The sequence below is a fragment of the Botryllus schlosseri genome, chromosome 8, assembly GCF_051294905.1.
Source record: "Botryllus schlosseri isolate E-star chromosome 8, Bs_hap1, whole genome shotgun sequence".
Lineage (NCBI taxonomy): Eukaryota > Metazoa > Chordata > Ascidiacea > Stolidobranchia > Styelidae > Botryllus > Botryllus schlosseri.
In genome coordinates this window covers 15,272,685-15,290,247 of record NC_137243.1, presented here as the reverse complement: position 1 = coordinate 15,290,247, position 17,563 = coordinate 15,272,685, and the positions used below count along the sequence as shown (strand labels likewise).

The 17,563-nt window shown below is 39.1% G+C and overlaps 2 protein-coding genes and 1 long non-coding RNA gene across 7 annotated transcripts in view; 1 reads left to right on the top strand and 2 right to left on the bottom strand.

The window, feature by feature from the left end:
- The window catches only part of LOC145444853 (dynein axonemal heavy chain 1-like), a 103,720-nt gene that overhangs the window by 20,432 nt on the left and 65,725 nt on the right, over positions 1-17,563 (top strand). The window lies entirely within an intron of this gene.
- Positions 1-17,563, bottom strand: part of LOC145444856 (uncharacterized) — a 51,779-nt gene that overhangs the window by 26,271 nt on the left and 7,945 nt on the right. The window lies entirely within an intron of this gene.
- On the bottom strand, positions 254-15,178 carry LOC145444854 (uncharacterized). 3 transcript variants are annotated; one of them, XM_080322895.1, is made up of 13 exons: positions 14,880-15,178; positions 11,688-11,863; positions 10,922-11,036; positions 9,271-9,458; positions 8,725-8,877; positions 8,609-8,656; positions 7,415-7,468; positions 5,931-5,987; positions 4,310-4,396; positions 3,909-4,070; positions 3,652-3,847; positions 2,242-2,518; positions 254-1,483 (listed from the first exon to the last, which is right to left on the bottom strand). In XM_080322895.1, exons 1-13 carry the CDS (start codon positions 15,043-15,045, stop codon positions 1,069-1,071), a joined length of 2,094 nt encoding a protein of 697 aa, XP_080179021.1. In that variant the 5' UTR covers positions 15,046-15,178; the 3' UTR covers positions 254-1,068. The 3 variants fall into 3 exon arrangements, with proteins under 3 accessions (XP_080179021.1, XP_080179020.1, XP_080179022.1); XM_080322894.1 differs by having other exon boundaries at positions 5,904-5,987; positions 14,880-15,177; XM_080322896.1 differs by lacking the exon at positions 5,931-5,987 and having other exon boundaries at positions 14,880-15,173.

Here is a 17,563-nt window from a genome sequence, read left to right as displayed (position 1 = left end):
TTCATGCCTTTTCTGATCACTTTTAGCCATCAAATTGAGTGTTTTGTAATACATGGTTTCCAATGCCACAGGTTTCCAATCAAAGGTTGTCATCTACGACACAGTCCCTAAATGAGCTCACGAACTTGCAAGGTGTTTGAATGTGTAATGATATAAACTTTTTAACTCCGCATGTTCTTTTTGAGAGAGCGATTGTCATATATTCATATTGAGGGATGATGCTTTTAATCATGACACTGCATTGCTAGGAAAATTACAAAAAGAGAGCTCTTTTATTGACGCGTTAAAGTCTCTTCGAAAGGTAAACATAGATGGTTGCAAAACTGATAACAAGCGAATAGCAAAGCGCATTGAAACATTATGCGGAAAAATATCTACGTATGCAGAATATACAATAATATGATGTGGCTGTGCGACTTGTAATCTGGTAAGGAATGGTCTGTGCCCTCATAAAATGGTGTCATAAAGGCCAGAAATTGGAACGCAGTGCTTGAGTGCAGCTTATGATACTAAGCAGAGCTTGGCACTGTGATTTGAGTACTTAAATTGTACTCCAATTTCCAGTTGGAGCCACATTATCGACAAAAATTATAGTTTTGATACTTCATTTCCACTGTATCACAGCAACGGAAACACGTAGTAATATCTATGTATGTTATTGGAAATAGTATTTCTGTGAAGTCATGATCAAGTAACAACATTGTGACAAAGCACTATGAAATACCTAAAGTCAAGATCACATAAAATAATATTTGGTGTGGTGTTACTAGCATTATAAAGTTGCATGTATTTGAACATTCCAATTAGCACATCATGATATGATGTCATAATGAGTGACACTGGAATACACGGCCGGAAGCCCGGTGGCCCAATAATACGTCTTGAACCTTGAGAGTGCAACAGGTTGGCGATATAACCGAGACGTAAGCTGGTGGTAAATATTACGCGAGGGATAATACTGATATTTAATGATTCAAACACAATTTTTATTGCTTCAATCACGGTTGATGGGGTATTTGCAATTGAGGTATCTCGTGGCACGGCTTATTTGCGATTCCGTTGTTGCTTCTAATTCTCTAAATCAGACATGACTTCGGTGCGTATGGCGACTCCGGCGAGACTGACGTAGCTGACTACCATGATAAAAAGATACAGTCTGAAACATAATTTATCAACAGCCCGTGCCACGCTTTTCCATTCCTCCTGTTCCTTTTCCACGCTCTCTTCGAATTCTTCATCTAACTCTTTGTCTTTGCGCTTTTTCATCTCTTTCATCTGACTTTTGAAGCCGTGCAACATTTTTTGTATTTCCTTCGTTTTTGATCTTTTCCTCGGTTTGTCGGTTGCGGAAGGCACTTCTTCACCTGCATCTGGTGGTGCCGGGCTCTTGCGGCGTTTTGCAAACTTGGAAGCGAACACCGCTACTTTGGGATCCAAATGTTTTTCTGATGAAGGTGGTTCGTTTTCGTCTTCCTTGCCGTTACTGTAAAATTTTTGAATGTAACGTTGGCGAAAGTAAATAGTATTGCAAGCTCAAGGGAAATTTCGAAGCCTGCAGACTCTGATAATACTATGCTGGAATAGTTTACTGTAGTACAAATGGAGTAGTTCTTCCTGAGGCATGCCGTAATAATTTCGAGTAGATATAAATGCGAGGGTTTTGAGAAATACTCAATTCGAGTAAGTGGCTTGGAAAAGCAGGCTTGAAGGTGTGTCCTGAATACCTTATGTCAAATGCCTAGCATATGCGGTAATGTGTGGAAATCTTTTCATGGTACAGGGTTGACTTGTCCGGCGTTGGTCACGATTTCGTTCATAAAACAATGAGAATTTATCCACAAATTACTTAGTAATTGACTAGTTTGTGTTGTTATCTTTCATAATCATCAATTGATTCAGAATATGAAGCATAGCAGTGACAATTCTTTAACTATATCCAAAGAGTGGCTTTGATTTAAAGTGTCACGTTTGAGAAAATATTTTTGCAAAATCACACGATATCATTTCAAACATTATACACCAAGTTTAGGTGTGACACATTCATCATGAGTTGGACGGTCGTGATTGAGGAGTGTCAGCCGAAAATATTTGGGTTCATTTCAATATGAATATACTATTCAATTGTATATTGAAGTTCTGTACCTCTAAGAAGCTCTTTAAGGTCGTAATTGTATTGGAAAAGTTAGGTTCTCCTATCCCTCTGATTTGAAGTAAGATTTTAATGTATTTTGGCGCAATTACCTTTCAGCTAATGAATCTACAGACGGCGACAGTTGTCCATTGGTGCTGCTGGTCGACTCAGTAGCTTCCTCGTTTTCCTCCAGTATAGAATCACATTCGGGGCCCTCAATAGCGGTAGAGGGTCTTTTGCTGGTTTTGTGGCTTTCGCTTGTTTCCTGGTCTGAAATTGGCCACATCCACACCGCTCCGTCGTCGGCGATGTTGAAGTACTTTGCAAAAAATTGCAAAACTCTACGGTAACGCACCGGTATCATACTTTCGCCTTCGTAAATTTGACCTGAAAATGGTTGTAACAATAATAATTTCCACTAGTGGTCAGTATGATGTACGTCCTCTGTTTGGAGTACTCAAGTAGGTTTTGTATTTGTGTTTTATGACTACTTCTGTAACTACTACAGCTTTTTTTAGGCAAAACTACATACTTTTTAGTCTTTTAATTTTGTTAAGTTTACTAGTTTTGGGATGTGTCCATCACGTTTATGACTGAAATTATAACAGCTACTGGGCTAAATATCAGGGTGTAACCAAGTCACAAGGTTCCGAGTCACAAGTCAATTTAACTTTTATCGTATTGACTCGAGTCAAGTCGAGTCATCTTCAAATCACCACCGAGTAAAGTCTGAGTACAAGTCAGGGAGCAACGGGTCGAGTCCAAGTCCAAGTCATGGAATTTACTGTTCAGTATCGAGGTCAAGACAGGTTCAACTCACTTTCTGCAAAACTCTACAGTGGTATCGTAGGTCTCGAATTCATAATATACTCATTTTTCTCACTCTAAACAGGTTTATTCAATCAAATAAAAGACAGTTTCTAGCCCTATTTTTCAATTGTCGGTCCAGATATACGAAACTTGAATAAGTCATGTAGAATGTGTCGAGTCATATGAATCAGTCGAGTCATGCGCAATGACTTGAGTACATGTCCGAGTCAATACACAAATTGACTCGAGTCGAGTCATTTTACATTTTTAAGAAAACGACGAGAGTGAAGTCGAGTCAACGAAAAATCGCAATTCGAGTCAATTTGACTCCAAATAGCCCCTGTATCGTACAGTAACTGAATATATTTTTGAAAATTTCCCAAATGTGTAGTTTCATTAGTCATTTTACATTTATCTCAAAGGTCCGCCATGCTATTACTGTCACGAACTTCAATTCTACTTCTTCTTCAAATCTTGGATAATGCTAGTTCTACTTGTAATTGAATAGAAATTTACTGCATTATTTCTCTTTATACTTGAGTACTTACAATGACTGCTCTGACCACCTATCAAATTTTTCCTCAAGCATAGTTGTTCGGGTAACTTTGCATGATCTACAGATCTGTTCATTTGTATTTGCGGGCAGTCTATATTGCTTAATTTGAGCTGATTCTTCATTCTTTCAACTTCAAGAATATCTGCCTTCTTACCTGCAACAGTGTACCATTGCGGCCTTTCCGATTTCCATGTCGATTTGTCCCTAATGCATGGCTTGAAGTGCAGGTGCAGAACAAATATCGTCATCGCAATATTCACCCCCAATTGCGCCATACTAAGTACAAAGTATATGCCGATATAAGGCCCGGTAGACGCTGGGAACATTTCTCCTACTGTCAACAAGAAGACCTGGAAATTTGCAGAGACATTTTAAAATTGAGTTTAGCTCCACGATCTAACCCCGGAGTACCATGAAAGTTAGAAGAATCGTGATTTGAAGGCCCACACGTTCACCGGAATCAGGAGGCAGATAGAATCCAAACAAGGCAACCGTTGTGAGTAGTATACTTGGGAACAACATACTCTGCATATACAGCGATGAATTCCTTTGTAGTATAATCGAAAACATGACCTGAATGAAAGAAAATAAAACTGTGAATTTTGTAATATCTGTTGTACAAGAGATGAGGCTAACATAGCACTCTGTGGATGGCCCTCGGTCGAGTGTTTGAGGTTTACCCATCTTAAAAAAAGTTTTAGTGGACGATTTGGACTGCGTTATTCACCGACTATCAATGTGAAAGGTAGTGACTTGTTATCAGCACTTGTATGTGCAGTTGTAAGTAAGATCTTTGAAAATGGAATACTCACCTCAGCATACATCTTGTCTGTCAGTTTCCTGCCAATCTCTTCTTCTGTTGTTCTATGGGTGGCAGGTATCACAATGTATGATCTATCCTGTCAAATGTTTCAACGAATTTAGAATTCTCTTGTCACTTTGAAAGACTTCAGTCCTGTTGCTGTACTATTTGACGATGATGACGACGACAAATGTCTCGACAATGAGTATATTGTACACTGCGGTCCATGCCATTCACCCTTGTCTGATCATGCACTAAACCTACACTGCGTTGTATGAAGTATTATTTAAATCTGATTGGCGCCATGCATGAAAACCCACATTTAGCTCGGTCACAATCGATTTGCTTGAATTTAAAATTGCAACCTATTTTTTCATAGGTAATGCATTTTTTATACTAAATCCGATCCGATTGTAGGCCGTGGAAGTTTTAGTCTGGAGCCATCGATTCACAATGATGACAACATTGACGTGTTGTCATTTGTCCATGAATAATGAATTAAAATGTATGGTTGAATAACGGACCGTTTTTTGGGTTGATATTCTCATACCAAATTGAGAAGTTGATTCTATGTACCGGTACTTAATCTGATGCAGAAAACGATGTACTAAAAATTAACCAAGATAAAAGAACATGCAGTTATTAACATTGTCGCACTTGAGAAAATATTTTACTCCTCTGTAATAATATACATGCCAATATTCCTAATCTCAATTGCACCATGCACCTGTGTGATCATGCCGATTATATAGATCAAAATCCCTAAACTGTTCAACGTTATACAACCGGTTTCTACTCAGAACCTAGTACCTGTATAGAAAAGCAAAAAAAAAATTGTCTAGCCACGGTTCTATAAGTACTAGTTGGTTTGGCAGGCTAGATCAAATGGCATAATTTATAGTAAGGTCAGTTTCAGTGTAAATTCAGCACAGCTGCATTGTTTGAAAAATATTTGACCCTTCCAGGTCAAACATTATAGGGAGTGTACAATTCCGAGATGGGGAAGAATTGACAAGGCGAATATCTCTTAAAAATTGAAAGAGAGAGAGATATGATATTCTTTTTCGCCTGCACCATCGAGATGCTTTGACGACGGAGTTGCGATACGGCCGTAAGGTCATCTAGTCTGCGCCCATGTTTTTTTTCTCCTCCGTGCTATCCGTGATTGCTGAGCGCCTAGCAGGATAGCAGCGGATACCAATTTTCGAGTCTTTGGTCTGACTCTGCCGGGGATCGAACCCACGACCTACCGATCGAGAAGCCGGACGCATAACCGTTACACTATCTCGCTCTTAAAAATTGAAGGTGTCTAGTGTCTAGTGCATAAAGCATTTACCAATATAACCGGATTATAATGACAAATATCAATTCACAGGTCGGCATTCATCAAAACGTATATAGATGAACGAACCAATGATAGTCTTGCATCAACACCCTTGTCCGACAGATATTTTCCATGCGATGACGTGTTAGTAAAGCTATGCAATAAACAAATCCATGCTAAGACTTATAATTATTGCATGAGTTCACCGAGGCAGTAGCATGCAACATTTATATCCTCCAAAACAGAAAATTAATCATGCTTCGTCTTGGGATTAGTTTACCCCAGCGTGATTGTTTTGTATTAACACCTCATCGTCTTGAGCTTCTGGCACCTGAGCTTCTGGCACGGTACCACTTGTAACATTCTAAAAACGAACCACAAATGATGAATGCCTGAAGAGGGAGTTTTTAATAACAGTGGTGTTATATACCATGGTTATAAAATCTTGTGCATTATAGCTATGGCGGTACACATGCTCAGAATGAATGATTTGCGCTCGTCATTGTGCTACATCTACAACTGCATTTACGCCCTTATTTTCTGAGTGTCCTATTCTATGTTTATAATTGATGAACGGGATGTTGAAGTCGGAACCGTTCTACTGGACATGAACGTGAGAGCTAATCGCAGTTAAATGTCAGGAAGAGGTCAAAATCCCAAGAAAAAGTACTAAGGCGTGTTGCATTATTGATTTGATAATAAAGATTCAGGCTGTCTAGCTATTGGTTTTTAGAATAGAAAAGACATGTTTGTAATCTTTTCAACTTACAAAATCCTTGAATAATATGTTGCTGGACAGAGGTGGTCAGTGAAGAAGTATCTTCTTTGTGTACTGATATATGTTTCAAATGACCACTTCACTATATTAGTGGTTCGGTTTTTAACTACTACCACTTTTGCTTCAAGAGATTTTGAGCAATACTCTGTTTTATTCCATTTGAGATTTTGTCAATTAGAAAGTAGGCTACTATTAGGATAGATTCATGATATATAGATATCTTTCGTGGGTGAAATTGCTGTATCAACTTTGTCATATAATACCTGTAGTACGATAATGGAATATCATGTTGAAACTTTCACCTATTTGTGGCTCTATTAATTATTCTGCGTTAGTCGCAAAGATCGATCTTGCAATTTTAACAGCTGTTGCCGCCGATTCACTAAGATGAGTCTGTGGCCCCTATCCGCCGTCATCTTGAGGAATTATCATTCCTTTAACGTTCTATTTCTAGTAGTTTTATATCTTGAAAATCCATACTAATTAGATTTGGCAACCTCCTTGACCACATCTACTGCTAGAGTAATCGAACTTATTTGCACGCCGAAAAGCCCTTCGCTGCTTTGACTTGTTACGGCCAACTGTCAGTAACTATCATGTTAATCGTATGGATAAACGAAAATATCCAATTAAATTCGATAAAGCAATTGAAATTTAGGAATGATAATCTGACTACCGAACATTCTACTGTCTACAGTTTATTCGTCACAATACAGGGATGAAGGAATATAGAAGTTATTCTCTCAACTTCATTCTTTTCAACAGATCCTATACATTTACGGCTTTGCAGTACCATATGGGCAACTGGCATGCAGATATACCAAAAAACTGCAATATCCCAGCATAGTACTTTTTACATCCAAGTTTACATGAAATACAGCTCTGAATCATTGTACATCACATCAATCACCTGTTGGTGATTGGTGACACCACCATGCCAGCATATTAGTAACAATTTGAGAAGCAATGCACTAAGTGATCATGGGGAATACCGGTTACAAATGAGAACTTACATTTAAAGTGTCCAAGTAGTTAGTAACATTTGGCATGTCGGTTGAGGCTTCATCCTGAAATGCATATAGGGATTGAATTTCACAAAATATAACGGCTGGAGGCAATAATCGTTCTTCTAAGGAGGTGAGAGGAAAAATAATACTAACTAGAGGGGACATAATTGTCTATTAGATAAATCTCTATATGCAGAGAGTGTATATATACCTAAAATTCATTGATATTGGCTTGAATTCTATTAGGTAACTAAAGATAATTTTCGCTAATAGGACTCCGACTGAAAAATGACTTTATACATTCTACGTGCGCGAGGTGAAATAGATCTAGAATATTGAAAATCCTCAATTTGTAATTTTGCATTAACTACTTTTTTTTTCACCATCAATGCAAAATCTTAAATTGATTTAGGAATTGTTTACCTTACAGATATTGTGAGATGTGCACTGCAATAATTCTGTGGAATTTGCAAATGTAAATTTTCAGCTGGTGTATGGTCGGTATTTAAGAATACAGGTATCTGACTTATAGCAGAGATGCTTAATTCGATATGATGGGACAATTGGTTTCAGTGTAATTCATTTTCATAAAAACCTGGATGTGCATTGTGCAATGGTGGTAATTAATTCAACGTGGGAATCGCTATGAATTCAAGTGTAAAAATAAACGATTCTATTTCAACATGAATTATATAACTTGTCATGAAATTTAATTCTATTGCAGTGTAAGTTGAATCTTCTTTCTTCAATTGGGATTGCAATGGTGTAGGCGTATTGTGTTTTAACCGTAAAAAAACACTAGTAAATGTAACTTGATGCCGTTCCACTTAACATTTGTTTCTGCAACTCTTTATTTCTGTAGAACGACATCAGTCATCATAATTGGCTACTATTTTTGGTTAACATCATATTCAATCAGTTGACAATAGTTTTGATCACATTACAATTTGATTAGATGTGTTCCAACTATGCCTAACGTTTTATTTCTTAACTGAAGTGATGTCAGGCAACTTTAGCTCCTATACCTCGTTCAGTTCAATCAATTCAAAAATTTTGTTCATTATACCAGCTTTCCGAGCAATGTTCCTCTGATTGATTTATCTGCTAGATTCACAGATCTATTTCCAGTGCAGCTGGTTTGGTATTTAATTACTCAATAGAAAATTGTAGATGTTGACGACATATCATTACCGAGCTTACCTCATACGAGTCGATCTCAACAACTTGGATTGTATCGTATGTTGCGATCTGAAAGTTAAAAAAGTTGACGCCACAATTTTGCATGATGTATCGCATCATTGTGATCTTTCACTTACCCGCTTTTTGAGGCTAAATTTTTTTAAAACCCACTCTCCAGTGTCAACGAAGTAGTCCAAAGACTCCCTTTCCAAAATCGATTCGTCCCTTTGAGCCCGCAGATCGATATATTTCACCGACTGTGTCCATGACACGAACGTTAGAGTGCATTTCTAAACACATGATTGTGTTTAAGTTTGACGCTGTGCAGAATTACTATTTTTTTATGATCAAATTTCTAATATCTACTTGGGGAACATTTACGCTTCAAATTTGAGCACAGTTCAAGCAGGTAGTTCTGTCAAATCAGAATCAACATTGATTGGAGGGTAAAAATGACATTTTCTGCTGGTGTATAAGGTACCATGTTGTATGGTTGAGTCAACACATCAATTCAAAGCAGCATTCAATATATTTTGGTTTAATTCTTCAGCTTGAATACATCTCACGAAACTCTAACAGAGCTAACAGTAATACCAAAGGTACTGGATTCTTTTAATTTCTTTCTCCAATCGAGGTCATTTTATGCTGTACTAAATACCTTACTACAAAATCAACAACTGTACCTGCGAATCAAATGGGAAAAACGCAGTGTTTACGCCACACGATGTTTCCAATATTGTGGGCTCAGCGTAGAGAATATCCCCGTCGCTGGATACGCGTACAAACGGCAGTCTTGGGTTCAAATCTCGATTCCCAACCTCTTCGTACACTGTTACATCCGGCCGCCAGACATTGCTGGCTGGTATACTGACTGAAAATATGGTACCGTTTTTCAAACGCGCCTTTCACTGTCACGAAATGAATTGAAATTGCTTATAGCTGAGTAACGGTGGTAAACGGTAATGAACTGAAGGATTTCGTATCAGTATCAGCTTATTAACTAAAATTGTTGGGTCGCAATCGGTCAGGTCCTGGTTAGTGTAGAATTGCACCATTACTCAGATATACAAGAGCAGAAAGTTAATGTGATAGATATGGTTGTAATTATGAACATATTATGAAGACTGAGACGAGGTTGCATTATTGAGAAGCATCTCACATTTTGTTGTCAATTCCAAGCTGTCTGTGTCCATGTCTTTCTCCTATAGAGCTTTAAATTTCAGTCAAAATTGAAAAGCCATGTTCACAAAGCCACGAGGTTGCAAATAGAAACATAGTTATGATTGCTTTTGCACCTATCGTAGAAAAGATTCGGAAACAGTCTGCCAAAACTATTTTTGTGGAATCAGTGTTTCAAAAAAATGGATCTTTTCGTAAATCAATTACTTGTTCTTCTGCAGAAGAACTGCTTGATTCAACGCGCTCGAATGGACTAACTACCCATCTAAAGTTGTTAACAGGATGTAACAGTAACAAGAACAGGAAGTTGTGTTGCAGTTCAAGCTAAAGTGCACACAATGTGCTCATGGTTTGCGGGAGAATTTCCTGCTGATGAGTTGACTCATTAAAAGCGGGAAGTAAATCAAAGACTGCCTTTTTAAAAATATTTATGCAGTTGCTTTCCAAAAAGTTTTGCGGCACACCTTAGCATCTGTGGTGGCACGCAGTTTGGGGATCACTGATTTAAGAGATAAAACTCTACAAGGCTAGCTGTGCCAGATAATTTGTATTGCGAAAGTGAAATCGAAGACTACAAAGGGACAAAATCGAATCACAACCTAGTTTATTCGGATTTGAGTATCCACACCTGGATTTGTGTCGGAGCAAATCAAGCATTCATATTTTATTATTATCCTATTCGTAACCACTTGAACACATAGTGCAAATAGGCACAACCTACTTGAGTAGAAGTACTTCGTTACTGACCACCTCTTATTGTAACCCAAGTGCTGTGGGCTGCGCAAATTGCCTATGTCAATGTCTGTACCAGTGTAGGGCACTACGGTGTCACTACCACCTGGGAAAATCGCTAGGATGAGGAAAATCATGTAGGCAACCGTCGCTGTAGTAGCGCGGGCTGCGGAGGAAATTTGTGGATGATATCAGTTGAGTTCAGACCGAGCTTTCTGAAATCCGGCCGGTTGCTGCGGCAACTTGACGTTATGGTACGTTATCCACGTTAATGTGTACACTGTATGTTCACATTTCGAATGGCTATACAACGCTTTGGGCTCGAGATGCATATGACACAACGTGATTGTTTGTAAACACGCCGATCCTTCCGTCATCAACTGATTTCTAGTGTGTCGCAATAATGAAATATTCATTTCCCACTTTGCGTTATCCCGTCGTAATCGGCCGGCGACCACCGCAGGTGCATGTCCCTCCAATACTGCCGATACCAAATCAGGCTCTTCAGAATTTGATTCTTCTCATCCAAATCAAGCACCTGAACATGAGCGGTTTCGGTTTCAAATCGTGTCGGTTTGCCGCACTGTGTTGTGATACTGTTTTTCTAATCTTGCGCGATCTCAGCAGGTCTGAGTGAGGCTGCTGGGGAACATTCAATAAGAATATCGGCACGATGCGGCATGATTACCAAAACAACAACGCACTCGCGTACTTGCCGACAGAGACAACTACAAAAATTTCAGATTTCACAAATAAGATTTGAATTAGAATTACAGCTACAAAGCTTTTTTCAAATTAGAATAGAATTACAATTATAGCTACACAATTATTTCAAATTAGATTAAAATTAGAATTATAGCTACACAGTTTTTTTTCTCCAATTAGATTAGAATTAGAATCACTGAATTCGCGAAAACTTGACATCGAATTAAGTTCCGTTAATATGACATCACAGTTAATTCTCAGGAGCTTGAGAATAGCAAATGTATATACAGATAGCTTTGTTCGTTTCGCACTATACAGGTCTCCTGTAGCATTTACAAGAAAACTAGAAATTCGATTAGAATTAATATTAGAGCAATGAAACATTTCACAAAATAGATATCAATTAGATTACCGACATTTCGCAGTTAGTCTAATCCCTATAATGAGACAGTTAGAATTATCTATGGTTTTCCAAGTCGCATACCTGTCTGTACGTTAAATCCACTTCGACATTCACGCGATCTCTGTGATCCAGCACTGGCGGCGATGACCTTACATAGCCCACAAATATGTCGCGGCTCAGCCGGTCCAGTGCGGTCAGGTTTCCGCCGTCAATTCCTACGCTGCTCTCGCTACTGTAGCTCTCTGCATTCGAGTCATCTGTACGGATGTAGGAGAGGTTATTGGCTCCGAAATCGTGGTGGACTTGATCGTCATATAAAGTGGTAACGAGAGGTCAGTGTTGCTTCGAAAATTCGCGGAAACATGCGATGAATCGGCGTTATCTCGAAGGTTACGCATCAAGCGAATTGTCCTCGGACCCGGGACAGATAGAAATCCACCAAATATTGCACACCCTTGATGTGAACATTGAATAATATAGTAATGTAATAACCGCCGACTGCGCATAGTTAAAGGTGCAATTGCTGCCTAGCGTGTTCTCAACAAACACAAAATCACAATGAAAGAAATTCAGGCTTCCGACCGGAAATCGAACCCAGGAATCCTGACCAAGAGTAATAAGTTCTATGGATAAGTAGACATGCGATTCTACGGTACAAGTGCTGCTTTGAACATCTAAATCATACGTATTGTTAACTGCGCAAGACGAAATGACGAAAGTTATTCAACCCTTTCAAATAAATGTGATTAAGTGATCACGGATCTAGCTTGGTCGTGATCGATGAATACTACCCCAAACTGTCCAGTGCACTGACGTATGCGTAATTGCGTATGCATCTTTGCTGTCATCGGATCAAGAACATATTATGCACAGTTCAGTACTGCTATGCAGCTAAAATTTCAGAGGGATATCGTTGTCACATATCCATACCAAAATCTTTCTTAAAAAGTTTTCCTGATGCGATCAACTTTCCACAAATATATCTATCATACGGACCTCGTAAAATCCATACTTCTATATTCGATCAAATGGTTAGCGTTGTGATTTTCAGATCGGTCTAGAACAGGGTTAGGTAACCAAGTCACAAGGTCCCGAGTCGCAAGTCGACATTTTCTGTCTTGAGGGAATATTTAACAAAAGTGTTTTCTTCCAAACAAATCAACATTTGTGACAAAGGTGCTGGATAATACAAGCATTTTTCAATGTACTCGGAATGGCTTCGCGGGCAGGATAAAATCGTCTGGCGGACCGTATCTTTGACATCCCTGTTGTAAACTCATTTCAATTGCCAATAGCCTACTGATACAAAAATATTGCTATTTAAAGATGTCTTTATTGAGGTTTCTTAAAAAATAGTATTTTCTCTACTGTGTCTCAAAAAAGAGATTAAAACCTCATCACGGAATCCATTTTCTCCTGTGATATGCATAACCACTATTCCAGAATATCTTGAAGATGAGCTGCTATATAGAAATGACAAGTCTGGAAGTGATAACTTCATTGAATAATCTGGAAGTGAATTTGCAAGACACGACCACATATTTCAAGAAATAAGTAATACAGTTGCAGAAGTCCCTTGGAAATAATAAAAGTATATCCATATTTCTACATATAGTATGATATTATTTTCAAAAAACGGTCATTTAGTTGCTGTTTATCACTAGCCTTGAGTTGATATTTGAACAAGACAGATGACGGTTGCACGATAATTGAGCTAAATTTGAACTAAAACTTGAGGGGGTTCGCGGAAGTCTGTCACGGCACAAAAGGGATCCGCGAAGACAAAAGGTTGAGAATCACTGGTGTAGATTATGTTAACGGCACTCACATGCACCAAATGTTGACTTCGCACCCATACCAACGGATGAAAATGAGTCCAGGGTTGCACATGTAACAGAACCCACTACACCTCTGGAATATATCGCCATAGCGATTGGTGTATCTGACTCATTTTAAGTTATTGAATTGGATGCGAAGGCAAAATTGGCTACCAGAAATTGCCGTTTACCTTACGCTAGGGCAGGGGTGGGCAAACTATGGCCCGCGGGTCGCATGCGGCCCGCAACACCGTTCTGTGCGGCCCGCGAGAGTCTAAAGCCACTTCTTAAAAATATTGACAAAATACGTACTAAAAATCGAATTATTGCAGGGACCTGATTAAAATTTTTCTTAGTATATGTCACCATGATAATTCTCACCATGGCTCTCAAACTGGGGTCGTGAAAGCATCTGAAGGGGGTCGCGAAGCTGAGCTCAACTGAAAATTTTTTCTCGCTTCACGCGATTCACATCCGATCCATAACTATTGCTCTGTATTTCGTCTGAATTTCATATTTAAAAATCTCTCATCCACACTCCACACTCGTAACCTTACATGCCAACAAACTATCCGTTAGGTTTGCTAGCATCCTGGTTGCGTTTTGTGATATGACGATAAGGGGGCGCGAAATCTTTCACCATAATAAGGAAGCGGGGCGTGTCTTAAAAAATTTGAGAACCACTGTTCTGAGGTAAATACTTCCTATATTACTTTTTTGTTATGTTTTACTTTCTGGCGCGACAGCCCGATCTCAAGGCCCACGCAGTTTGAAAGGTTTCAATAGCTAAACATCACAGAAATCCTAAACGACATAATTCGGATCACGAGTATGATTTCAGATTGGCCACTGTCATTTTAATTATTTCAGAGATGTGCTTATAAAAACGATTCGTGCGTGTCTTAGGTAGATTCGTTCTCTATATAAGTAAAATTAGGGTATTTATATTTCATCTACACATAGTAGAAGCGTGTTTGAAGCTAACATGGTTATGATGCTGTCAGCATTGTGTGTTCTGGAACTGAATCAAAAGTGGAATTAGTAAATCTATGAACAGAGCGCTGCTCACAGATTTAAATTTCAATCCTGTTCTAAGAATCGACAGTCCGACATTCATCTCGATAGTTTTCACAAACTGGTTGTGGAGGTCGACCAGTCTATGAAATCTCGCCACAGTTTCTGACGCGTGTACGATATCACCACGGCATTGTTTGGCTTGTTTTAAATAAGCATATATATTATCTCCATGTCTTCACTATACTGAAATTCCGAAATTGTGTTTTGGTTTATAATCACAATTTTATATAGTGCGGCCCGCGAATGGATTCAGATGTTGAATGCGGCCCGCAAGCTCAAAAGTTTGCCCACCCCTGCGCTAGGGTGTAAGTCTGATAAATACAATCAAGTTCCACCCACGTATTACAATTACAGTGTATAGTAATTACATTCCCGTTACCTTGCGAGGTCGATCCGCCTCTGGCGACTTGCGTTCCTGTCGCCACAAGCCCACTTCTCGTACCTGTCTTCTTGGCCGCGACCTCATCTCGCGGCACAAATAGTTGAAGAAACATACTGAGGTACAGAGCGTACACCAGTCGACGCTGGCATGACCTAATCAGCATTTCGAAAGCTAGGCTAGGCCTATACCGATCGCGATAGTAAGGCTACCTGAAAAAGAACATTGAAGTTTGTTGCTGAAAAATTGCCTGGCTTGCTTAACTCTCGTAGATCCGATTCGGATGCTATACACAAGCCGCTCTCCATCGCGCCTACAGGCTTGCTAACGGCGTGCGTTATGCGTTAGATACCATCTTCAACATAACCACAACAGCCGCATAGTGGTCTTTCACTTTCTAAGACAACGTTAATTTTGTTATATTCGATAATCGTGATCATTTTCGAGTACGTGTGTTACTGTTACATGCCGCCATCGTTATTCGCGATAAGCCGAATCAATAATGTGTCTTGATTGTCAGGCTGTGACATAAGTAATCGTGGCGCTTTTCAATTTATGATGAACGTTCTTCTAATATCTGATGAATGATTTGAAATGACAAATGTTTTCAACACAGTTACGTCCGGTGTAATCGAGCCGGGGCTGGATTGAATCGGGCCAACACTTTGAAATGTATCGTCACGCGTAAAGTATCGGCTGTCTCCATTGCTGTCAGTACTGTTAGTTCCGATATCGTCCATGCGGAGAACTAGAATTTTGGTAATCCGAACAAGTCTGCTAGTACTGAAATAGTTACAACTCAATCAATTTCCGATTTGAACAGTAACCAAGTTTTCACTTCAAGGACTAAACAAGGGCGCATCTTCTAACAATTCTGTCGATGTTCTATCAATATTGATATGCATAAGTGCATAACAGTCGATGTGCTGTAGCTATACTCCTATTGTCATTGATGGAATATTATATTAGGTGAGTCGCTCTAAAATATCGTATTGAGTATACACAAACACTGGACATCGCTGCCATGATAGTACACGGACATTCGCACGCTTCGAATATCTTGATAAAATAATATTTGGGTGATTGTATTTATTTCCTATTTAGCAATCGATCAAGCGACCGTATTTGAAACTCAAAATAGAGACAGATCTTCTCTACCACCTCTATTCCCGAAATCTTCTTATAAAAGTTATATATTGCTGGAAAAGTAACAGGAAGCTCATCAATAGCTCATTAATATATCACCATAGGAATACATCGCATTCAGTGTCTCAACTTAACGTCTTTTCAAGATGGTTTAACATAGTGTTTCTTAACCGATGGGTTATACGGTAGGATTACCATACGTCCTCTTTTAAGTGGATTTGTCATCTTTTTAAAGTTTTTCGAAAGCGTCCTCGCAGGACGCCGAAATGTCGTCTTTTTTTGAGAATTTGTCCTGTTTTTGGAAAATTTTGGTTGAATGTATGTGAAAATTGGACTGAGTTATAGGAAACCAGCACTCAAGTAACGCTCCGGCGGCCTTTCGGGAGTTGAGCCAGAAAGTTGACCTACTGCAAACGTCATAGAAAGTGGGTATTTCAGGAGTCGAACCGGAAAGATGACTTTTTTTAGTCATCCAACTACGAACTCGGATTAAATTTACCAATTTTTCAGGATTTTTCACCGGTATTGTAAGTCTGAAAATTTTGAAAAAAGTCTTTTCAGATTTCTAAAATAAGGTAACCCTACTATACGGGAGCATCAGAACTTCAGTTTGTTCGCCTAACTGTTTCAGAAAACTATACATACACATTGCGAAAGTTATTTTCTCTATATCCCATTTACCGAGATAACGCCGACATTGTTTGGATGTGGCCCGGAACGTATTTCGTATTCGCAAGTAAAAATGACCCAACCATGATGGAGCGAAGTACCCCGGATAATTAGACAATGCGATTCTCCTTCTGCTTGATACCAACTAACAAATTTGTATCAAAACATCCGAACGCAATTGCAGACATCCTTCTATTCGTATGGCACTTAACTGGAATGTCTTAAATATTCGCCGCTTACCACCGGGCTGCTATCCGTACTATCCGCTCTATCCCGTACAAGCTAAAATTATAATAATTGACTGTTATGTATATCACTAATATATCAAATGACTTTAGTCGCGTAGAAGGTTCCGTCCCAGTCAATCTGCGTTCCAGTGTAATGGCAACTTACGCCACAAAAAAATCCTTTCTATAATTCGAACAGAGCAAGGTGGGAAGCGGAAGGTGGGCCATGGCTATAATATGTTAAGAACCACAGGGAGATGTTGGTAATCAGAGATGGATTTTCGATGGACTCCACTACTTCATTTAAACTCTTTTCTATCGTTCCATAGCATCGCAGCCGAGTCCAAACAGTCACGTGTATGGCTTGGATTAATTTCGAAATCCCAAGGCAGCTATTTATTTTGCATCGGTCGCGGTTGCGACGCGTTTGCGCTTGCCACTAGCGCTATAGGATAAACGTGACCTTGGTAAAGTTGTTTTTGTTGCATTTACATTTGTCACCGAACTTAAAATCGGAGTGAATTATTTATAGCCGCTGACACCCATCGCGTTTAAGCCGCACGATGAAGTTTAAGCTTCTTTTGAAGCAGTTGCAATCATCTATGATCATTGATCATAGCAGCGTCGCATATTCGTGCATAT